Raw genomic sequence first — 25,406 nt, 5'->3', positions numbered from 1 at the left:
CACCACTACCAGCAGCCACCTTTTAGCAGGTCTGATCACAAGCTGCCCACTTCTGAAAGTTTTCCACATGCTGTTCCCTTTTTTCAGAGAGCCCTTCCCACCATTTCTAAGGATCAGTCCTATTCATCTAACCTTTTACAAGGTGTCAACTTTTCCCCTCCAGATAGCCTATCCTCACTTTCCTAGAGAGGGCAGCTCATCTATTTTCACCTATCCTTACAGCATTCATCACATTGCTACTGTTATATTATTGGCACGTCTGACTCCCATTCTGGACTCATTCCCAGAGGGCAGGAACTGAATTTGTTCTATTCGTTGTCGCTATTAAGTAATTATGGTGCCTGAAACAATACCTGACATAGCTGGATTCCCCACCCCCTGCCCCCCAAAAACGTAAGGTGAGGGAAGTTGAGGAAGCTAGGAGGAAGAGAAGGGACTATTGTAAGAACAGTATAGTATAGTATGTATAGTAATATATAGTATGCATATATTATATAATATATAATATATAAGTTTATATATAATAAACTATAGTATGTATAGTAATGCTCAATGTATTTCAAAGATTAATGCCCCCTTCACCTTTTCTGGTGGGTAAAATGTACATACGGTGAAATGTACAGATCTTAAGAATACAATTTTCAGTCTGGCAACAGAAGAGAGACTATTTCTCCTAGCCTGTAGCTTGCCTTTTTACTTTGTTAACAATCTATTTTGATCACTAGGTGTTTTTAATTTTAATGATGTCTAAGTGATTAATATTCTTTTCTTTCAGAGTTAGTGCTTTTTGTCTTCTCTGAGAAATCTTTGCAACTTTCAGGTCAAAAAAGTATTCTGTGGTTCCACATGGAAACTGCCCAGTTGTAGTTTAAGCTTCTATGTTTGAATCTTACTCCACATCTCCTAGACCGGACTCCTGGGGTCCTTCTTTAGATACAAAAAAGCTGGATGGCTTTTGCCTTCTCTTTTTTCCAGCTACTTGTACTCATTTAGATATACTGCTGGACAAGGAAGGGAATTAAGCCACAGTTGATGGAAGAAGGAAAAAGAATGGAATGCAAACTAATTGGCAAATCATCTTGACATATTAGGCCCTTCAAGCTCTGCCATTACTTCAAAGCAATATTACAGATTACAGAGATTTTTCATTTTTATACTTAATTCAAAGACTGAAAGAGGCAATCATGGAAAACAAAACAGTTAGGATCACTTTATCTCAGACAGTATCTCTTTACAGGAGATTTTTAGAAAATGTACATTTATGGGGCAGAGGGCAGATTGGTGGCTGTGCGGGGCTAGAGGGAGGAGCAGTGGCTGACTGCAGATGGGCAGGGTGCTAGAAATGTTCTGAAGCAGGAGTGTGGTCATAGCGGCACAGCTGTATACATTTGCTAAAACTCACTGGACTGTTCGCTTACAAAAGGTGAATTCCATAGCATGTAAATTACATCTAAGCTGCTAAACAACAACAACAACAAAGTCAAGCTTGCTTGTTGGAGCCCCGAGGAAAACAAAAAGTTCAGAGTAGAGAAAATATAGTCTGTGTACGCTGGAAAGAAAGAAATTTCTGATTGAATATTAGATAAACTAAGGAGTTGGTTTAGAAGAGAAACGGATTGCAAAGAAATGTGAAGAGAAGGAAAGTGTGTTCTCCTTTAGGATAAGCAGCTCACTCTGGGAACTGTTAAAATTTCACACACAACTTCTGTTTGAAACCAAAGATCACTTCTATGAAATATCTTTATCAGAATTATATAGATTCTATTAATATGCATTCCATTTAGACCAAGAGATAGTATTTCCCCTAAGGTCCCTTAATATTTTTTTTTATTATTTTTTTTAATGTTTATTTTTGACAGAGAGAGACAGAGCATGAGTGGGGGAGGGACAGAGAGAGAGAAGGAGACACAGAATCCAAAGCAGGCTCCAGGCTCTGAGCTGTCGGCACAGAGCCCAACGCGGGGCTCGAACTCACAGACCACGAGATCATGACCTGAGCCCAAGTTGGACGCTCAACCGACTGAGCCACCTTAAAGTCCCTTAATATCAAATTAAATGATGTGTTAAATGTAACGATAAAGTTTCAAGAACTTTTTCAGTTTTGGGTTTTTTTCCCCCCAATTTTCCCTACTGGTGGTGCTATAGAGTACTTGCTCCTCTGGGCCTCTGTGAATTAATAAGCAAGTTTTCCACTAAGATTAATAAATGTAATTAGCCCAGTTCCAGGGAACATCCCAGATGCTTCTAGATCACCTTACTGCTTTTGTTTTGTTTTGTTGCAACCATGCTAAGTCACATACTCTTTTCCCCAAAACAACTGTTTTGCAATTCATGCCAAGACAAATAGAACGAACTTCTTTCCTACTCCGGATGGCCCAGCTCCTTTCACTGGCCACAGAATATTCTTTCGCATTATTCTTTGTTGGACAGAGTTTTCAGTTAACTGAAGGAAAATAATTTGGCCAGTGCTAAAAGAAGAAACATTTCCACCAAGCATCAGTCCTCTCCCCACAGTGCTCAAGCTTCTTGAAAACTAAAACCAGCAAACAAAACCCTCTAGGCTTTTCTTCTTAGAGAACATTTTAATTATGTTTTTAATATCTTTATATGTATTTCATATAGTATCTTGGGGAAAAGGTATAAATTATATATTTTTATATATATGAAAAATATTATATATATTTTAAGAGGAAAAGACCTCTGAGGGAAGCCCAGCTGTGGGAACTAAAGTTCCCTAACAAAGCATGTAATTAAGACCCACTTCTAAAACGTTCTGTACAAAGAAATCTCACCAGTCTTACACTCTGCATAAGCGGGCAACACTATACAGAAATCTACATAAATCACAAAACAATTGGCACAGTATAAATAAATCTAAGGAAATGGATTGATTTGCTAGATAAAGCAAAGGAAGGAATTTTGAAATAATATACAATAAGGGTCTTGAATGGGTTGAAAGAGCTTTACCAGATATTTAGCTAAACTGAAATATGGAGTTATTTATAAAACCTCCAAAACAGTATTGAAAGCATTTATTCTTTGAAAATCCACCAAATCAATAGATTTCAGTGAGCCAACAAGTAAGTTTCCAGCTAACCAGAGAAATCTCTAATAAAGGAATTCTGGGTTTCTATTTCTAATGAGTTAAGCTAACTCTTTACATACATACTAATACATATTCCCGCAGAGGTAGAAGGACATGCAATTGATGCAGTGGAGAAGGGAGAATTAAAAAAGTGAGGAGACGAGAAGATAGGTCCCTGGGGTCACCCTGCCAATCAACTCACTCTTTTGTGTTTGTGTTTGGTTTTGCTCTTTAATAGTCTTTGACAAGGTGACCCACCCTCTGACTCAATGTACAGACCTCACAGAATTTCTAACCATAACTCAGACAAAGCTAAGTTTTCTCCTTCAGATTACACACTTCAGGTATTTGCCCACAGCATGTAGACCCAATTCGCCCACCCTAGCCCCACCCACAAAAGGTTTCCCCACATGCCCTGTAGGCAGCAATCCTCAAGTTCACCTCACATACACGCTATGTTAGCGGTGTCTTTTCTAGATTTTTAACCTTCGCCTTCCATCCCATAACTCAATATAACCAGAAATAAGTCAAACACTCAGAGGGACAAGTGACTGGGCCTTAAGTCATATGACATGGTGATAAGTGCACCTTGGGGAAAAGGCCAAATTACAATTTTACACATGTATAGAAAAAAATGTTCTATTAGGCTGAGCTATTTCATCAAATTTATGAATGTCCTTTACCAGCACAGAAAGTGACCGTCACATCCATAGGTCACAGATTGCCAATTCAACTCTTAAAATTTAACTATAATGACCATGAGAAACAATATTGTACTTTCACTGTGGTGGTTTGAAATCTGAAAGTTAGATACCATATTTGTCAGTTTAAATATAAGTACTGTTGGTGGGAATGGAAACTGGTGCAGCCATTCTGGAAAACAGTGTGGAGGTTCCTCAAAAAATTAAAAATAGAACTACCCTATGACCCAGCAATAGCACTACTAGTAATTTATCCAAAGGATACAGGAGTGCTAATTCATAGGGGCACATGTACCTCAATGTTTATAGCAGCGCTTTCAACAATAGCCAAATTATGGAAAAAGCCCAAATGTCCATCAACTGACGAATGGATACAGAAGATGTGGTTTGTATATACACTGGAATACTACTTGGCAATGAGAAAGAATGAAATCCTGCCATTTGCAGCAATGTGGATGGAACTGGAAGGTATTATGCTGAGTGAAATAAGTCAGTCAGAGAAAGACAGATATAGGTTTTCATTCATATGTGGAACTTGAGAAACTTAACAGAAGACCATGGGGGGAGGGAAAGGGACAAAAATAGTTGCAAACAGAGAGGGAGGGAGGCAAACATAAGAGACTCTTCAATACAGAGAATAAACTAAGGGCTGATGTGGGGTGGGGAAGAGGGGAAAATGGGTGATGGACAGTGAGGAGGGCACTTGTTGGGATGAGCACTGGGTGTTGTATGGAAGCGATGAACCACGGGAATCTGCCCTGAAAACCAAGAGCACACTGTATACACTGTCTGTTAGCCAACTAGACAATAAATTATATTTAAAAAAATTTTAAAAAGGATTTTGTAGATTTCTCCTCAAAAATAGACAGACAGATAGAAAGAAAGAAAGAGAAAGAAAGAAAGAAAGAAAGAAAGAAAGAAAGAAAGAAAGAAAGAAAGAAAGAAAAGTATATTCGGTGACTTATTACCTGCTCCTAATTGGTCAGGAAAAAAAAATAAATGGAAACAACTGCATGCTTTAAATCCCAAAATGGATGTGTACACACAGAGAATGAACCTTGAAGGTTTTCGGCCGGTAAGATTTCTGCAAACCCTATTAGTCATTACATGAAATACCACAATATGACTCACCACCACCTACACAGTAATGTTCTCTGTGTCTGACAGACATGTTTTCACTCGATATATAAAAATAAGAAGTGAGATCCTACAAGCAAAGGCTGACTAATAGAAATAATTTTTAGTTTCTTACTACCAATGGTTAAGTGTTTTACACTATTTCCTTTAAGAGTAGACAATGAAAACTATATCCAGTTTGCTAGAAAAAATCTGCCGCTAAACCTGGGGCTTATTTAGCTTCTTTGTGTTATTTCAACCAGAAACTCGGAGCAATGTTAACTTTTATTAGTATACATCACCAGCAGTTTTCCAGGAATCTACAATAAATAAATCTGTTCTAAATATATGTCATAATCATCTCCCAGTATCCACCCAGCCACCCAAATATCCAGTTTTTTTAACAAATATTTTTAATGTTTGTTTATTTTTGAGAGAGAGAGAGAGAGAGACAGAGTGTGAATGAGGGAGGGGCAGAGAGAGAGGTAGACAGAATCTGAAGCAGGCTCCAGGCTCTGAGCTGTCAGCCCAAGGCCTGACGCAGGGCTTGAAATCACCAACTGTGAGATCATGACCTGAGCTGAAGTCAGACCGAGCCATCCAGGCACCCCAGCCAAATACCCAGCTTTTATACCTATAACCTGGTACAACTTCTGTTGACAAGGCTTAATTGGGAGAATTGCTTAGCAGTATCTCCCTCACCAAATGGAGGGGCTTTGTCTCCTAGAAAGGCACGCTAAGGCCCTGTGGGCAACCGTGAAACCAAGTTCCACATGAGCCCCCTCCCTCAATGACTCTTGCCAGCCGGGGCCCCTCTCACACCTGCTCAGCATGCCCTTCAGAGACTTTTAGGCAGCTCAGATGACACTTCTAAGTTTTATTTGGGTCAAAAGATATTTAGCACAATAGGTCGCTTCTCCCATATTGCAGCTATGTATTTTACCATGTCATATATGATAGCGACTGTTAAGGACAAAAAATAATTCTTAAACCCTATCAACTTATCCTTTCAATCTGCTGTTGATGCCACCCACTTTCATGCTCCCAGAGTAATTGACATCCAAATGAAGAAGATGAGTAAAGAGAATGACAAAGAGGTGGATGGGGGACAGGAAGGGTGCAGGGATCAGCCCGAATCCATACTTCTACTTTGAGAATAATTCAGAATACATACCCAATTGCTGGAGGATTGCATGCATGCAAATAGTTACCGAGCATCTCAAGCATTAACCTTCAGTAATTACTCGTCTGGACCACAAGCATTTACTGAGCACCCACTCTGGGCCACACCCTGCTCTAGGCTCTGGGGGTCCTGAGGATAAAAGAAGCCAAATACAACGCTTGTATGTCATTCTGCTCTCTGAAAGTGCAAAGGTGTCTATCCATAGAGGATTTAACATAACGAGTGTCCGTATGGGAATAAACTCAAAGCATCTGATTATTTCAAAGATGGCAAGAGACTTGATGACTTTTTCTTCCATATGCAAAAAATGCCCATCTTTCCCAAAAACAACCTGTATATACATTCTAAGTGAGCTTTCATTTGGTTTAGTTTAGTTTTTTTTTTTTTATATATGAAATTTATTGACAAATTGGTTTCCATACAACACCCAGTGCTCATCCCAAAAGGTGCCCTCCTTAGTTTAGTTTTTAAATATCCCATTGTGTAATCAAATAAATAGCAGCTGTAGGATGTTTCCAGTGGATTCATTTAAAATTGGGCAGGAAAGGAAAAAAGAAATGCTGCATTTTCAGGGATCTTATTTAAAAAAAAAAAATACATATAGATATGGTTCTTCATCCATAAGCCAAAAAAATCATAACTAAAAGATGTAACTGGTCCTGAGCTCCTATAACACGCATCAAGAAACAGCCTGAAATTCCTGAGTAATTTTGGGAATTGAAGGTGGGGGAAGGGAGGATTCCAAGTACAACGGATAAAATGACCGAGGACCATTAGAACTGAAATACACCATCCGCCTATTGTGCATTTACCTCTCAGAGGCCATGTGACATATGTTCTATGTGAGCAAATGATGTTTAGATGATTCCCAATGCAACAATATATATTCTCATGTGCAGTTATTTATACAAACTACCAAACTGTTCTAGCCATTACTGAAACACGTTTTCAAAATTACACTTGAAAGCTTACCTAAACCACATGACTTATGGAGATGAAATTATTTCCCCCAGTCCTTTAAAACCCGTATTGATTTATTTGGGGACATACAGAGAGTTGGCAAGTCAGTACAGTGTGTTGACTTTGTGTAATTCGCACATGGTAGCCTGAGGATTAAGTTAAATAATCATATTTTAAATTGTAGTCAAAAGCTAAGTAGGTATATACTGCTCAGAGTCTCTTTACAATTCATAGTAATGAAAATCATCAAGGCCAAGGGGACTCATAACCATTTTTTCACTAACATCATTAGTTCAGACATGGTTTTGCATTATTTGTATTTAAAAAAAAAAAGTTTTCATGTTTCTTTCCTCCACCTCTCCGCACTCTCCCGTTTCAATCCCTGGAATCTAAATTTAGAAGCACCCAGAAGGGCGCCTGGGTGGCTCAGTCAGTTAAGCATCCGACTCTTGATTTCCACTCAAGTCATGATTTCACGGTTCATGGGATCAAGCCCTATGTTGGGCTCTACGTTGAAAGCACGGAGCCTGCTTGGGATCATTCCTCTCCCTCTCTCTGCCCCTCCCCTGCTCTCTCTCAAATAAATAAACGTTAAAAATAAATGAATAAATTTAGAAGCACCCATAAATAAGTGTATTGATTTATAGCAGAGCATCTAACATGGAGTCAAAAAACGAAACCTAACAGCCTATAGGAAAGGACATTTGGAATGAATCTGGCGAGACAAAACATAAATTTAGCACCAGAAGGAGCAAACTGGTTTTGTAGTTTTACCTTAAGCTTCACTGGGTTTGTTTAGTAAATTAGAAGACAAGAAGGAAATTTAAGAAGCCATGTTGACCATCTTACTATCTCTAAGCAGACAGGGCCTCCAAGCAGCACAAAGAAATGTACACTGTCAACTGGGTTAAAGATCTACTACCAATCCTTCTTTGGTTCTTAGAATACAATGTTCTGTTCAGAAGTACAACACATGTAAGCAAGCAAAACCACCTATGTCACATCACCTATGTCACAAACTGTCAGTTGTTCTCAGGGCCAAAATAATTTGTTTATAAAGTTCTGGGACAGAGACAGAGACAGAGAGAGAGAGAGAGAGAGAGCCAGGGAGGGGCAGAGACAGAGACAGACAGAATCTGAAGCACGCTCCAGGCTCTGAGCTGTCAGCATGGAGCCTGATGTGGGGCTCGCACCCACGAACCATGAGATCATGACCTGAACCGAAGTCGGACACTTAACCAAATGAGCCACCCAGGTTCCCTCTGTAAGAAACTTTCTATTCTTAGTCATGGCCTTCAGTGTAAATGGTGAGTTTGAAAAACAAAGAGATAAAAAGTGTTGAAACTTTTCATCAATTGTAGTGATACTGGAAGAATTTTTATTAAAAAGAGCTTAAGACAGTCCTAGTAATAAAAGAAATTATGTTGGCAGCCTGTGGGAGATGAGTAACAATTCACGTAGCTAGGGGAAGAACAAAATTTGTATACTGCTAAGTCTGTAAGACAACTTTGGATTCCTGTAGCTCCTTTCATACCAAAATGACTTCAGAATATATTGAAAAATGAAGAGATTACTGATGTAAATTCCCAGGTGAATTCACTTGGCACAGCTTAACTTGACTGTGAATTCATCTGACTCTGATACACCAACTAAATTCTCCCATTCCTGCTATCTTTATTTCTCATATCCTACGTTGGCTACTAATGTCCTCAGTAATTAGCAGTAATAAAACTGACCTATAGTAAGTAATTGACATTATAATTACATTTATGAGGATACAAATCCCATCAACCTATGGTATCCATGATCACCACATTCCCCATTGAGATTTAACTTTCACTGGTAATCCTCAGTGGTATAAATGGTTGTTTTATGATCAGTAATGATTTTCTTAATAAGTTTCTTTAAAATATGCTACATTTCCTGGAAGGCACAGCACTCTATAGTTTATTATCCTAAAATATTAGACCCATTGGCCAAATAAATGGGACACTAAGCAATGGATTCAAAAGAAAACAGATTAACCAGAAAACAGTGTAAAATGTAACTGGTCATATTTCAGATTTAGGAAAACTTGGGTCCATACTGCATATTCCCAACCAGCCATAAATTCATAGTGATGCACTGTGTTAGAAATGAAAGTTTTCCTCTAATCAATCTATGAAACTGATTCCAAATACACAAAACAGTGTGTGTACTAGAAGAGTGGAGATTTAGTGCAAAACACTTCAAAAATAATAGCCAGCCTTGTCTTAAACCTGGTTTCTCACCTAAAATCTCACCCAGGGCTATTTTGCACATTTTACAAGGCAAGAGGGCTGAGGGAACTCGTTAGGAGATACCAATTCCAGTTTCACTGCTGCTGTGGAATATTCTGCAGGGAACACTTAGCCCATCAAATCCAGGTGGATGCAGGAGTCTATGCACTGGGTAGAAGGGCAGAAAGGGGGAAGGGGGGCTCCTAGTAATTCTCTATTTCCTTTTTATTTCAAAATTAAAGTGCCCTGAGGAGGTATGTGTTACAGCAAGATAGCATCTCATCTCAACAAGTGGATTCAAATGAAAACATACTCAGAATCTATTCAAGAAGACATGAAACCTTTTGCTTAACTTACCAACACTTCACAGAGACTGCAAAGAACAATGGTCATTTTTGTAAATGTAATCAAATAGCAATATATTTTGCCGTACTTTCATACACAGTAAAACCCCGGATTGCAAGTAACTTGCTCTACAAGTGTTCCGCAAGACAAGCAAATGTTTCTAATAAATTTTAACTTGATAAACGAGCGATGTCTTGCAACAGGAGTAGTAGGTGACACCGAATATCACATGATCACAACTGAGCCAATGGTTATTCTCTCTCTCTCTCTCTCTCTCTCTCTGTCTGTCTGCAGGATTGTGGGTGATCGTCTCCCCTTCTCAGATGCTTGGTCTCAGGTTGAGGTGTTTGGCAGAAATCAATGATTTTTCAGAACATTGGAAGGTGCCCACAACTGGCACTATTTTTTGATACTTCAAAGCACCGAGGGGCAGTCCCCTGCTTTTCCATCCAAGAGTAAGCTTAGGAATGCTTTGCTTCATTCTAGGTCAGGCTGCCTGCAGATATAGATCCTTTCCTCTGCTGCCTTATTGCCAGTTACATTAAATACAGTATATGACAGAGTTTATTAATACTGTAGTCAACATCCGTACGAGCATATACAATGGCCCCCATGCAGAAAAAGACTCCATGGAGCCAAAAGATAGCAGTGATTCCATCAGTGATAGTGAAAGTCGTCCTACACAGTACCCTCCTCTCTCTGGTCTCCCTCACACAACCATGAAGGTTTTCAAAGGAAAGTGCAGGTTAATTTGTTTATTTTTCTTTATATTTTGTATTTTATTATTTTGTTACTATATTATAGCATTGAGTTTCCATTATTCCTTATGGGGAAATTCGCTTTGATATACAACTGCTCTGGATTGCAAGCATGCTTCTGGAACGAATTATGCTGGCAAACCAAGGTTTTATTATATTTGGTTTGCTGAGAAAACCTGTAAAAAAGCAGAGGCACCTTCCTCTCATTCAAATAAGAATCTGAGATATAGAATTAAATCAATAACACAACCGTCCCCATCCCCTTTTCCAGAACCGCTTCTCAGAAGCCCCAGTCCTCCCAGCTTCCTATTTCATGTTCCATCTACACTGAGCTTTCTGTTCTTTGAGCCTTCCACACTTTCTCTCACCTCCTGGCCCCCTACTGTGCTGTTCTCAAGGTCTGTAACAATCTCTCCTCTTTGCCCTGATATTCCTACTAGATTTTCATGTCTTAACATTAAATGAAACCTCTCCCACAAAGCCTTCCAAGACCCTTCCACACTAAGTTAGGAAACTGTGGGGTTTAGAATCTAGCAAGTTTGTTATTAACTTGACAGCTAAGCTAAGGAGTCAAGCAAATGGAAATCAAAATATGTACCTTCTTTCTCACTCACGTAAGCTGAGTTGGAGAACTCAATTTTCATCTGAGGACAAGTGGCCTTGCTGAGATTTCAAGGCTGAATTAGACACTCACCTACCAGTGGTAGGGTCAGCTGGACAACTGTAGAACTCCCCAAGGGGAGCTCGCTGCTAGGAAATTTATAGTACCACGGGCCACAAAACGTGTTTCCTGAAAGCTGGTTGATTGACAGAGAAATCGACAGAGAAAGGGACTGAGGGATGCATATTCCCATGAGGACTTGGAAGAGAACCTAGGAATTACTGGGCAAGAGAGCTAGGTTTATAGATATGGAACCTGTGAGTGCAACTCCCTCCTTGTGAAAAAAGGCGAATGAACATTCTTCCCCAACAATATATACTGCTAGAAGAGCCCCTCATAATCCTGGGGCACACTGGATAAGATTGTGTATTTGCCTATTTCCCCGCTAGACCTTTGGTCCCATAAATTCATTAACAACCATGGCTGCTTTGCTCACCAGTTATCTCAGGACACACAGCAGCCACTCATCACACGCACACACCCTGAAAGAACTGACCGTTCAATTAGTGACACATCCTTCTATTCATCCCAAAGGAAATCTTCTGTTTGCTAACATTGAGATGAAAAAGTTATTTGAATAAGGACAACTTACAGATTCATGATGCCTAGGGGTCTTCAAATAGGTCAGCAAAAACAATCTAAAACCTTTAGAAGCCTGTAGAAAAGGCAAGACTATAGCTGAATCTTATTTTATGGGAACAGTATTGACTCTTGGGTTGGTTATGCTCACGATGTGTGGCTGAAGCAAAGGACAAAGCAGAAAAAGTGGGGAGAGGAGGTGGGGGAGGTAATACAGGAAAAAAAGGATTGATGCTCGAAAGGCATAAAATACAGAGTTGGCAGAAATTACACAAACTCTCAACTGAATGTTTTTTTAAAATATACCAAATCAGTTAACATTGTTAGCATAGAGACTATTTCTGTGTGACAACTCACAAAAATAAATTAATTAGATAGTTAAAAAATTCCCAAGTTACATGTTCTCAGTTCTCCAGGAGCCATCGAACAGCTTTAGAAGCAGCAGGTCAATCGGTAGGAAGTAATAACAAGTGTCGGCAGAGATAGGGTCAAACTGGAACCCTCATACACTGCAGGTGGGGATGTAAAATGGTGCAGACACTTTGGAAAACAGTCTGGCAATTCCTAAAAATTTAAGCATTGTGTTAGCATATGGCCCAGAAATTCCACTCCTAGGTCTGCACCCGTGCGAACTGAAAATCTATTTCCACGCAAAAACTTGGGTATGAATAAAGTTTACAGTGGCATTATTCATAATAGCTGAAGACTGGCAACAATCCAAATGTCTGTCAATGATGAATGGAGAAACAAAATGTGGTATGTCCATACAGTGGAGTATTATTCCACCATAGAAGGAAAAGAAGTATTGATACATGCTGCAACATGGATACACTGAAAAGATTACGGTAAGTGAAAGAAGCCGGTCACAGAGGACCACATATTACACGATTCCATTTTTATGAAATACCCAGAATAGACAAATTCACAGAAACAGGAGTAGATTAGAGGTAGCCAGGGGATGGCGAGCTGGGGAGAAATGAGAAGTGACAGTTAATGGGTAAGGGAGTTACTTTTGGAGGTCATGAAAACATGCTAAAATTCATTGTGGTGATGCTTGCACAACTAAAAGCCATTGAGCTGTACACGGTAAATAGGTGGATTATAGTCTGTGAGTTATATCTCAATAAAGCTGTTAGGGAAAAAAAAAACCGGCAGGGTTTTGGACTGGGACCCCCAGGAACCACTACATCCTGAAATTGGAACGAGTCTGGTTCCATTGCCTATGGTATGGCAGACACTCCTCACGGCCCACCGTCCTTACAGATTCCCGTGGCTGACCTCCCGCTCAGGCTTGCTTTATTTATGAGATGATAAGGTTGCAGCAAGCAATTCTGAAGGCAACCTATTTGGTACCGCTCATTTAAAAACATTAAATGAGTGTGTCATCAGAAGAGGCCAAGGAAACTAGCTGACACCAACCGGCTGTGATGAGATGCTTTCCAACAGATACAGAGGTAAAATGCCCTGCAAGTTAGGACCCACACTGGCTCACTCACAGCGGGCAGATTAGCTTTCAAGAAAAGGAAAAACCTGGGATATGTGCTTAGAGTGTTGTGCCCAGGAAATACTTATCTCCCATCCTTCTCATTGCACTAGGATGTGGGTTATAAAGCACCTAAGAGGTGCCCCCCTTTTTAAAGAAGTTATCTTCTTTATACCAATCCTATCAGAGAGACGGTATTGTCCCCATTGTATAGGCAAGGCAATAAACTTAAACTCCAATAGAAACCGTCTTAAAGGCAGTCACCCCGGGTTGCAGAGCAGTCTGACTCCACAGGCCAAGCACGCTCCCGTTCCCCACCTGGCCTCCCTATCCTGTGCACGGGCAGAGGCAGAAGCGCTTCTGCAAACACTCAAGAGAACCCACAGAGGTTTCCCATGGCTCTGAGCCCACCTCTCTTGCCCCAGCACACCCCTGGCCATTGGATGGGTTTGTGGTCTAAGTCCCTGAAGTAAGGAGTGGACAGAAATCCATCCGTCATTCACCGGGACAGACACAAACCTCAATATAATTTGTTTTCCAATGGTTTCGGCTTAAAGTTCTGGTTTGGCATTGGCTTTTTAACAACTAACAGCTGTAGGCAATTTCCACACAGAATAAAGACATCAATAAGGCAGAGGAGTGGAATTTTCTCCCTTATGAATACAGAACAATGAGCTGCCTTCAAGATGTACATGGAGCTGCCACCCCACAGGCTCTGGCTTAGGTCTCATCTGGGGAGTCTGATAGAGCACAATTGAAAAGACAGTGGATGTAGAGGCTGTGAGGGTACTAACTCTGCCCACCAGCTCCAACTACCACCAAGTGGGCCCTCATCTATCAGCAACATCTATCTCCTTAGGTGGGCTTTGTGTTTTCAAATACTTTAAATGGGATACACTGGACCAGATGGACTTGACAGATACATTCAGAACTTCTCATCCAAAAGCAGCAAAATACACATTCTTCTCGAGTGCACGTGGAACATTCCCCAAGATAGATCACATACTGGGTCATAAAATACTTTACGTGGGAAATAAAACCAAGCCCGTGAATACATTATTGCCCTTCCTGATAGCCATCGTGGTAGATGATTCACTGCCTCTCCCTGGAAGAGGACTGTATGTCCTCCGCTGCCCGAGTGACCTCAGGATTGTCCATGCGACTTGTGGTGCCAGTCTCTACAGAAGGATGGTTCATCCTTCCCCTGTGATCTCAGGAGTGGCCACGTGATTTTCACCTGCCAAAGAAATGTGGGCAGAAGTGCCACATGCCATTTCCAAGCATAAGCTTAGAGCCTACTAGCAGTTTGCCATGTCCCTCCTTACTCTTCCATCAGGCCTGGGTCTTGGATGAAAGATGGTGAGGAACAAAACCACACCTGACCCACAAGGGACATGCAGCATTAGCAAGGGATAAGCTGTTGCAGTTTGTAACCGTCACAGGATGAACTAGCTGAGATGACTGAGACAGCCATTGACACCGATCCCCTCCACTTCCCTTATTACCTTCAATCACTCACAGCTCACATGCTCCAGAACGTCTTCCTTGACCACCCTCCTCATCACCGTCCTATACCTCACAACACATCTACACACCATGCAGAGGTGGGTTGTGCTTCTTCCTCTAGTGGCATTGTACTTTTTTATCAATCCCCTTTTGCTACTGAAACTGTCAGCTGTTTCAGAGAAGGTTCCAGTTTCCCACTTCGAACCTCCCCATTAACACCTAGAACATAATCTCTGCATGCAGAGGTGGGAGAGGGGAGAGATTCCTTAAACACCAAAAATATTCATCAACATCGTAAAATACAAACATGCTGCCAACAGCCATCTCTTCTTTTTCCCAACCAATTCTGGTTGGTAACAGGCTTGGTAATACTCTCATATTGGCTTATCTTATAGGGTAAGTCTATAGGTAAATTCTGTTCTGGAAGAGCTGGAGTGGACTGATCGCTTCAGATATTACCCCTGGAGGGCAGTAACACAGCCTACATTACTTTCTGACCTAAGAGTCATGCAAAATGATAGCACTCTCGAGTATCTGTTGAATGATACAAATGGTCTGATTCGTCCGATTAGAACTAACTCCATTACAAAATGCCGGCAATGATCGAGGGAGGATAGAGTACTCATGTAACATTTATTGAGCACCCAATGAGGGCCAGGCACTGGGCCATTCCCACTATGTGTTACTCTCACTTCGACACTACATCACACTAGAAGGCGGACTTATTTTTTTTCTCACTTTCCAGAAAACAGGCTCATATGCTTCTTCCATACTTACACAGATAATAAATTCAGAATAGTAACTTGAACCAACGTCTTCCTAATCCACATGCCAGGACTCTTTGAACTATGCCATAATATACCTCTGTAACATGGAATGGAAAGAAACACTACTTCAGAGGTACCTAAAAAGCTAAGCTGAAGAGATCATTTACATCTTTTGAGAAGAGGTCCTACACCAGATATCTCTCTCACTTCAGTACAGTGGATTCTAAAATATGACAGGATCCATGAAAAGCTTCCCACAACACTTATTACTACAGTCTGATCATTAGGCTAAATAATTAAATGCCTTAAGTAATAATGGCTTTCATCAAAGGATTTGGGACAGGAAGAGGAGTAGGACTAACTGTTAAGAAGACATTCATACAGCACACTGAGAGTAGGGGTGGAGAAAGCATTAGAGAATTGGGGGGCTGTGAGGCAGAGGACACAGGTATACACTCACGCTGGGATGGAGGGGAACAGGAGAAGCAACTTGGGATGTGATTCGGCCACATATTCAAAGATCTAAGGGCCTAAATCCCTTCACTTAAAGCAAAGCCCTCTGATGTAGTAAAGCTACCTTCTTCTTTCTCTTCCTCCAGAGGCTCAGTGCCCACAGCTGGGGTGCCAATACAAAGGGGTCATTGCACTGAAGAAGGGCGAGCCCATGGCTAACCAAACGAAACCAGGCACACCCTCTCCTCTTCCTCCTGGCTCCCAACCACCGGCAGGAAGCAAGTTGGAGACTCACCACAAGTTCAGTGAACATGACATCCAGCTCCTCCACAGGGGGCATGGGTAATGCTGGCTCCATGGTCTGAAGCGCAAAGTTGCTATCGTTTCGCAGCCGATAGGTGATTTCTGGGTGATCATTATTTCGGAAACAGCAAAAGATGAATGAAATCCCCCGTCCACCTCTCTTCCTTGGGGCCATGGCGGATTTCTGCTCTATTTCTTGAAGTGACTAAACTCTGCAAAAACAAGACATGACATGGTTAAAGGTGCAAAAATGGATAAAAGATTTTTTTTTTTTTTAAAGCCAGACCAATTCAAGAAAGACCCTCTGCCCTGGAGGCAGTTGATAGCCTGCAGGGCATAAAGAGGACAACCCCAAGGTGGTTTGGAGTTCAGTTAGACAAAGAGCACATCCTTCTATTCACTTGTTGAATGTTTCCTGTGACCAACTGCTGAGCCAACAGTACAATTCTCCCCCTCCACACCACGGCACATGCCCCAGTCACACTGGGCTACTGGCCATTCTTTGCCTATCACATGCTCTTTCTTGCCCATCTTGTTCTTTAACATCCCCTGAAAGAATGACCTTCTCTTCCTCACCCCTTAGGAATCCAGGATCTCTTATCCTTTAAAGTTTGATGCCAACGTCCTCTTTTTCACCTTCCCAAAGGAGAATTAATATGTATGCTAAGGCATATCTACCCATTCCAGCTCATATCATATTCTAAGTTCGTTAAGAGAGTATTGTCCTGTTAGACAGCCAATAACTTCAAGTCAGGGGAAGGGACTATCAAACACCTTGTTGGCCCTAGTGCCCTGCACAGTGCCAGGAAGGAAGGAGGCACTCAGTTCATGTTTATCATGTTGAATAATTTAAATTCATAACAAACGAAGAGTGATTTCACATGAGCTTTCCAAACAGAAAAGATCAAAGGAGTTCACCAATACAGAGATAGTCATAGTATATTCACATAACAGAATACTATGCACTCATTTAAAAACAACATGGCATCTGTATATGTAGATATGAAAACATGTTCAAGATACTTTATGATATACTGTACGTATTACAGGATTACATGTTTTAAAGAATGCATATATGTTTTTATGAATATAAGTAAGAAAGGGCAAATAGCACTAACCTCTAAAATAAAAACAGGGGATTGGAGAACTATTCTTTTTCATTTGGTACCCTTTTGAATTTGAATTTTTTTTAATGTTTATTTATTTTTGAGACAGTGCAAGCAGGGGAGGGGCAGAGAGAGAGAGGGAAACACAGAATCCAAAGCAAGCTTCAGGCTCTGAACTGTCAGCACAGAGCCTGACACGGGGCTTGAACCCATGAACTGTGAGATCATGACCTGAGCCGAAGTCAGACGCTTAATCGACTGAGCCACCCAGGTGTCCCTTGAATTTGAATTTTTACCATAAAAATACATTTTTAGGGGCACCTGGGTGGCTCAGTCAGTTAAGTGTCCAACTGTGGCTCAGGTCATAACCTCACGTTGCGATTCCTGAGTTCGAGCCCCACGTTAGGCTCCATGTTGACAGCTCACAGCCTGGAGCCTGCTTTGGATTCTGCATCTCCCTCTCTCTCTGCCCCTCCCCTGCTCGTGCTCTCTTTCTCTCTCAAAATAAATAAACATTAAAAGAAATTTTTAAAAAACACATTTTTAATTATTATATAGTTTTTTGTAATTATATGTATTGCCTTGGGAAAATTCCAAAGTTACACTGTCAATTGAAAAAAGCAAATCAAAGAATGATACGTACAACATGATGCCATACTGGCTTTCAAAAAACCAATCTCATACAACATTACAAGCTCCAGTAGAAGTTTTCATAAATAACTATGATTTACAAACACTTCTGGAGTCAAGATCTTGCTCACTTAAGGGATGGTGGTCTCTAAAAGCCAGTGACTAGAAGTCTTTAGAGGGAAGGGAAGGTAAATGTTAAGAGCAGGTTGTCCCTCATGTAGCCCTATGTGATACTCCAACTGGCTCTGGAATAACAACTTGGCCGAGACATCCAATATCCCAAACTGTTGAAGCATATATCTCCTGGCCTAAAGTGTACTTGTTCAATGTCATAGGAGACATGTGCAGTGCCTGGGATTCCTTTGGCAGATGTGTGTTAATACTTCTTATATACCAGGCACTATAAGCACTGAAGGATACATAAAGGAAATGGGTCACTAGGAGATTATAATCTGGTGGGAGAGAATAGTACACCAAACAGTTATAAAAAGGCAATATGGTATATTATACCAGTGGATGCTACGTAATCGAGCAGGAAGTACATAGGGGAGAATGTGGGTATGGTCCCTGATGGATGAGTGGAGCTTCAATAGATTATGGAAAGCAGGGCATTTTGGCAGAAGGAACAGCGCAAGCAAAGGCATGGGGTGGGAAGGGGCATGGAGTACATAGGGAATGAGCAGTGGTGTGGCACAGCTTGTGTTATATAACACAGCCTTCCCACAGCAAAACCCTGGGGCTCTCATCTTCGTGATCAAAACCCACTGACGTCTCTCCGATACCAACCTAAACTGGCTTTCAGTGCTCCATCAAATCAGATCCAACTCAACTTCTCTGTCTTTCCTATTTCCTTGAAAGTATCTTTCACTTTAGCCAACAGACCATTTTCCACGCCCCATTCACATCCCACGCTCCTCTCTTCTTCCATCCCAGTGGTCTGCTCATTCCTTCTGCCTTTATCTTTGTCAACACGCTCCCATCCTGCCAGCACCCACACTGACAGTACTTAGCATGGTGAGCCCATCCACGGCTGGTGAAAACTGAAATTTGTTTCAACGTTCCTGAAGGGCAGTTTACTGATGCCTTTCACTCATACTTTTGACTTGAAGTATTTCTACTCCTAGAAATATATCCCAATGGAATATTCTGAGATACTATCAAAAATGTGGTCACAACAATTTTCAAAGCGTTACCTAATAACCAATAAACAAAGGCATAAAATAAGTTCTAGTTATAGGAGACTATATGAAAAGGTTAATCATGGTATAACTAGATGACAGATGACCAAGCAGTCCTCTCTAAAAGAATATTTAATGACATGCGCATTTTATATGTAAAATAAAGAATAGGTATCCAGTGTCCCATTTATGTACGAACAAGTGTACATATATGAGCTGTCAGGATGGGAGCGTGTTGACAAAGATAAAAGGAAAAAAGGATAAGAGAAACAGCACAATGTGAGCCAACAGTAAGCTTGTGTCAAAAACACCAAAAAATTTCTTTGTACTTTCCCAAGTTGTTGTCACAATGAAGACATACTACTTTCACAATCAAATGAAAATGAGATTTAAAAAAAAAAAAAACAACTGTATGATCATTTGTTTATATGACAGATGGAAGGAGGGGAATGTGTATGCAAAAATGTTCTTATCAAAAATATCCAAGTTATGGTGATCTATACACCAGTGTCCCAAACTATCTGAGGCGAAGGATGAGTTGCTTCCCTCCAATCTGTTAGCAATGTATTTTTGTAAAATAGAGTACAACTATTTCAGCAATGGCAAAATGCTAGAAGAATTTCTCTAAGAGTGCAATTCTTGTATTCTTTGTTAACCAGCATGGGGAAGGAGAAATACCACTGATGTACACGAGGAGATGGGAGTTCAGACTTAGTTCACTAAAAGACAACTGTGAATGTCTGTCTCCGATGTATGTCCTCAGGACCCAGCCGTGTCCCCCTCAGCAGCCAGGCCAGAGTCCTGCACACCCTGTCACTCAACTGTCAGTAAGTATACTGAAGAGACCGTTCAGGAATTAGTGTCAAGGTCTGCATGACTAAGCACCTCCGTATGGGGGTAAGGAGGCAGCATTCACGCTACTCTAAGACGGGAGAAAACAAAAACAAAAAAAACAAAAAATGGGCAAGACCCAGCTCATGGAAGGTCATATGGTCCATGCTTAGCTTTCAAGTTTATTTCCAGGCAGTCTTGCTAACCTATCCCATTGAATGTGGTCTGGGCCCTCTTAGCATGTTGTGACCCTTATGAGGCAGAGCCAACACTTATGGTAATTTGTGGTCTGGGTCTTACTTCCCCTATTGAAGAGTCAACTCCATGAGAAAAAGTGCCCACAGCTTGTGTCACTTAGTGCCTCACACACATAGGAGCACGACCCAAGTATTTGGGAAATGAATAGAGAGCAACTTTACTTTTGTACTTTATAGGTTGTTTCACTTAAACCCAAGTTTTATTACATTCTGGCTGTATTGAGGGGGGGGAGGGTGTGCACAAGAAACACAGAGATCTAAAAATCAGCCCAAAGCATTTAAGTCTTTTTTTCTTTAAGCCAGCAGTTCTATAAACAAACACAAAATGAGGGTCTTGGCTAGATTCTAAGATGGGTGATAAGATACAGAGTCTATTACGTTTAAGAACCTAATTGAAATCATTTTAATAAGGACCAAAATATTGCCTTTGACAGGTGATTTGTGTTTAAAAGCCTCACGAACGCCCAAAAGCCAAGTTTTTATGCTGGCTCCTGTGTGTGACACCAAATACAAGGTCTTCCATTAAACCCATCCTTAAACTGTAGATGATGGCAAAGCTTTGAGACTTCCAACAGGCTGCCATTTTTTTCTATGTTTATTTTTGAGAGAGAGAGAGAAAGACAGAGTGTGAGGAGAGGGGCAGAGAGAGAGGGAGACATAGAATCCGAAGCAGGCTCCAGGCCCTGAGCTGTCAGCACAGCGGGGCTCAAACTCTGAAACCATGAGATCATGACCTAAGCCGAAGTCAGTGGCTTAATCAACTGAGCCACCAGGCGCCCCCAGGCTGCCATTTTTAATACACATACTTGGAACTCAGTGTTAAGAGACTAGATTCCTAGATATAGACCAAAGTGGAAGCATAAGTAATCATCCTATGATCCCTCAGTGGCAGTAGACACTTCTGGTCAGCCCTCCTTAACCGCCCTGGCACTTCGCTAATGAACAATCCCAACAGCTGTGTATGTAATTTTATGAAGCACATCCACACCCAACACTTCATTTTATCATCCTTATTTCACATATCAGACTGAAAGGGAGACTTGGGAGGGAGTGGGGAAGTTAGGAAGAGAGAAGTTGGGGAGGGACTTGCTTTGCTGTAGAACGTAAAGGGATGTTGACTGGAAGAAGCCTAACTGGTTCGGAGTGGGGCAGGGAAGCTTGGCAGAGGTCAGGGAACCTGAGTGCTTAATCCAATGGGAATCCAATCCCCACCCTCTCCAACCTCAAGGCCATGACCTTAGTTCAGCCTCCCCTTATCTCTCATCTGTATAATTACAACAGTTCCTAACTCTTCTCCTTAACCTGTGGTTCTCCAGTTTAGGGGCTGACAAACCTTTTCTGTAAAGGACCAGATAGTAAATATTTTTAGCTTTGTGGGCTCTTAAGCCTCTATCACAACTAGTCAACCCTGCCATTTTATTCTGAAAGCAGCCACAGACATCTGTAAAAAATGGGCATGCCTATATGCCAATACAACTTCACCGTGGACACTGAAATCTGAACTTCACAGAACTTTCTCATGTCGCAGAATATTCTCTTTCAAAATTTGTTTTATTATTTAAAAATGTGAAAACTATTCTGAGCTCATGGGCCATATAAAAATAGGTGGTGTGTGCATGGAGGCCCAGGGGTTGAAGGTCACCAACAGCTGCCCTAGTTCATTGTATTCATCATTTAATTCATTAAGTCAAAATTCTGTTGAGTACTGAGGTGTCTGGCTGGCTCATTTGGAAGAGCACATGACTCTTGATCTCACGGTCATAAATTCGAGCCCCACGTTGGGTGTTTACTTAAAAAAAAAAGCACCTGCGGGGGGGGGGGTGTGGAATTTATTGCATGCTAATTACGTGCCAAGCACTGTTCTAGGCACTGAGGAAACAGAGATGAAAATGAGATGATGTGCCCTTCAGGGAGTTTTAGAAAAGATGTTTTGGAAAAGGCATGAAAAAAAAATCAAGTAAACTATATTAATTTTGGTTAGGGTTAGAGGGGATGCAAGAAGCAAGTGAAAGAAAATGGTGGTGATGGTGGTGGTGGAGACAGCGACTTTCAATAGTGTGATCGGGACAACCTCTCCAGAGAGAGGGCATTTAAGCTGAGACCTAATGGATGAATGGGACCAGTCCTGCAAAGTGTTGGAGGCAGATGATTCCAGGTGGGAGGAGTGTGTGCAGAAGCCCAGAGCAGGTGGGCAACTTGGCACATCTGGATCAGGGAAGAAGACAAGTATGGCTGGGGCATAGTGAGTAATGACAGTGTTAAGAGAGAAGAAGCTGGAGAGGGGAGAGGCCCAGACTCCAGGGACTCGTACACCAGAGTGAGGAGTCTGGGGTTTATTCTGGGAACATCATAAATGTGATTGTGTCACTCAATCACGACTTCTGTCATGTCTCCTGGATACAGTACAGCTTCCGGCCGGGACCATAAGACCCTCCGTGGTCTAGTCCTTGGCTACTTATTGTCTATCCTTGTCTCCCAGTACCATGAGCACTGTCCATCCATGTGCCCCCCCCCCACGTGCACGAAGTAATCAGACCTTCACAGGAGTCACTTCTGAGCCCACACATCCACAGTTCCCTCAGCCTAAGGTGCTCTTTTCCTTATGAACCTAAGTGTGTTCCACTGACCATTCAAAACCCACTCAATGTTTTAATGGGCCTTAAGTTTTCCAGAGATGGTCGCACGTTTCTTTCCACATCCCAAGCAGTATATGTGTGTGTGTGTGTGTGTGTGTGTGTGTGTGTGTGTGTGTATAGTTGAGTGTTTTTTGGTTGTCTGGATTTTTTTTTTTTTAATTCACGTCTGTTTCCCCCACCAGACTATGAGATCTTGAAGACAGGGACTATGCTTCATTCAGTCTCTGGCACATGGTATATTCTCAATACATGTTTGTTGAATGCAAAAGCATAAATGCCTAAGTGAACAGATGGCTTGTTTCTGAACTTCAGGATTGTGTGACTGGGTGTTCTTCCCACAGTTGCCTGCAGATCTCTTTTTCACAAATGCCAAGACATTTAAAGTCAACCAGATCACCAAGTGCTCCTTAGCCACTTGTCAAGCTTTCTGATGCTGGCAGTAGCCTCACAAACAGACTTCATCCTCTGGGTATTTGCAGCTTCCCTCAAGCAAGGAGCTTCTTTCTGGCTGAATTAGCTCATGCTTTTTTTTCCACCCAGCCTCAAAAGTAAGATCCATGGGAAACAGACCCACTGAGAATCTTTTAGACTTTTCCCCATTCCTTACATTCAATGAACACCTCGCCCGAGAAAGTATTCACTTCTTCACCTGTCATAGCTGAACCTCAAGAAGCCAGACACAGCACTAGGTGCTATAGACACAGATGAAGAAAGTCCACAGACTCAGGGAGACCACAGACTAGTGGGGACATTTAGGGAGCGGCGAAGCTGCTAACTCTGTCCAGTGAAGAGGGAATACAGAGTTACTGAAACCTGGGACCTGTGTTTCCACATCTTGGCCCCTTTTTAATCAGATCAGCCTGAGGGAAAGGACTAATTCCACCATGACAGCTGGGCCCTCAACCAGAACACATCTTCTAATCTCAGCTTCTGGCATCGTTGCAGAGGGGAAGAAGTCACTTCTGCGACATCCAAAATGCAATCCATCTATAACATTACAGATGACTATTGCTATGCCACGCACAAGGAAGCAATTAAAAAGCTACTTAAGATTCTGGAGCAGGTGCATTCTGCTTAGCAAAGAATAAGAAATTTAATCCATCTGTGGCCTAGCTCGAAGTCAGAGTCATTTGTACTGCTCTTTAACAAAACAAACAAGACTCTCAACATGGTAACAGTCAACAAATGAGGGCCAAATTTTGGGGAATATAGATGATGATGATCAGGATGATCTAAAACATTGGAGAACTTACAGTCCACAAGAAGACCCTCCCTAACACTCTCCTTTGATAATGCCAGGTCACAACACATATGTGATACGTAAGCATTGTTTTCCACAAAGCAGGTCAATATCTGTACCGAATAAATAGGGGAAACTTGAAAGCAGTGTTGACAAAACAGATTTGCACCCATGCATACAACTTTCGAATTGCTTCATCAGGGACTTTTGCCACACGTTGGTAAGATGGCTGTCCAGACCGAAGGATACGCTCACTGGCTAAGTAACCACGGTTGTCCTCTAACCAAAGTGGTCACGGGGGAAGCAACTTAGATGCTGGAGGAAGAGAGACAAGGAGAGACCATGATTTCCTGCCAGCCACCAACGTGATCAGACAGTTGAGAGCTCCTGCATGTACTCATATCGATATCGTAACCCACGTCTATTTTTTTAATCAAGACAGTATTTTGCGTTTAATTCTCCAATTATAATTTCAGTACTAAAATACTGGCATTGTTCCTTCATTGTAAATGGTCTCCGGAATTTCTGAAACAATGTCACAGACTTAAAAAGAGGGACAAGCAAAAAAAAAAAAAAAAAAAAATTATACCGTAAGAGCAACTTTAAAGAGAATGGCCAGGGAACCCTCCATTTTAGTGCCATACCTCTTATTTTCAGAGATGCAGTTTACCCCACATTTTGCAATTTTCCAATGGGCCCTGACATGCAGTTTTGGTTTCAACAGCACGATAATGTTAACCCAAATTCTCTTATCAAGAAGAATGTGAAAAGAAAAAACTGCTTCGCTTCTTTCCTTGGCCATCTCTCTCCCCTCTCGCATTCCTCATGTCTGGTTTCATTTCCCAAGCACACCAGATGCCAAGTACTATTTGGAGCTTTAAAAAAATCATGGGATACAGTCTAAAGGTTGCAGGAGAAACGTTTGAAAGGCGATGTGTTTTCCCCGCAAGTTTCAACATCCTCTCCACCAGGAAACGGAAAGGGCGTTTCTCAGTGTGTCCAGCGGAGGGCCAGCCCTTCCCACACACTCAAGTCCCAAAAGGATGCTCGAACGGGGCGCTTCTGGAAGTGGGTCTTGGAAATTCACCCTGTAGTCAGTCCCTTCAGCTCACTGACTTTCCTGATGCAAGAGGAAAACAATATAGGCACCAGGCACCCTAAAACAGGGCAGTACACACAAAACACACTCCTTCCTGTGTGCCCTCTCTGCATCAGTGGGGGGAGGGGGGTGCAAAGTGGAAGCCAGAACCTGTCCCATTCCTTCCCCTCTTCCTCCCTAGATAATAAGGAAGGAACCCAAGCGAAGTCCATGCACACCCTCAAGCCAGACCAAGCCTCAACCAGCACATAATTCTTTCTTCCAAGCCCAA

General features: G+C 41.6%; 1 protein-coding gene across 3 annotated transcripts in view; it reads right to left on the bottom strand.

The window, feature by feature from the left end:
* DAAM1 (dishevelled associated activator of morphogenesis 1) overlaps positions 1-25,406 on the bottom strand; it is a 176,019-nt gene that overhangs the window by 91,592 nt on the left and 59,021 nt on the right. For all 3 annotated transcript variants that reach the window (XM_030319227.2, XM_030319228.1, XM_030319226.1), the window contains one exon: positions 16,151-16,370. In XM_030319227.2, coding sequence (XP_030175087.1) covers positions 16,151-16,333 — 183 coding nt within the window. In that variant the 5' untranslated portion in view covers positions 16,334-16,370. The remainder of the gene's footprint in view (positions 1-16,150; positions 16,371-25,406) is intronic.

The sequence above is a fragment of the Lynx canadensis genome, chromosome B3 (genome assembly GCF_007474595.2).
Source record: "Lynx canadensis isolate LIC74 chromosome B3, mLynCan4.pri.v2, whole genome shotgun sequence".
Classification (NCBI taxonomy): Eukaryota; Metazoa; Chordata; class Mammalia; order Carnivora; family Felidae; genus Lynx; species Lynx canadensis.
The sequence above is the reverse complement of the archived record's forward strand: the minus strand, read 5'-3'. Positions and strand labels throughout refer to the sequence as shown.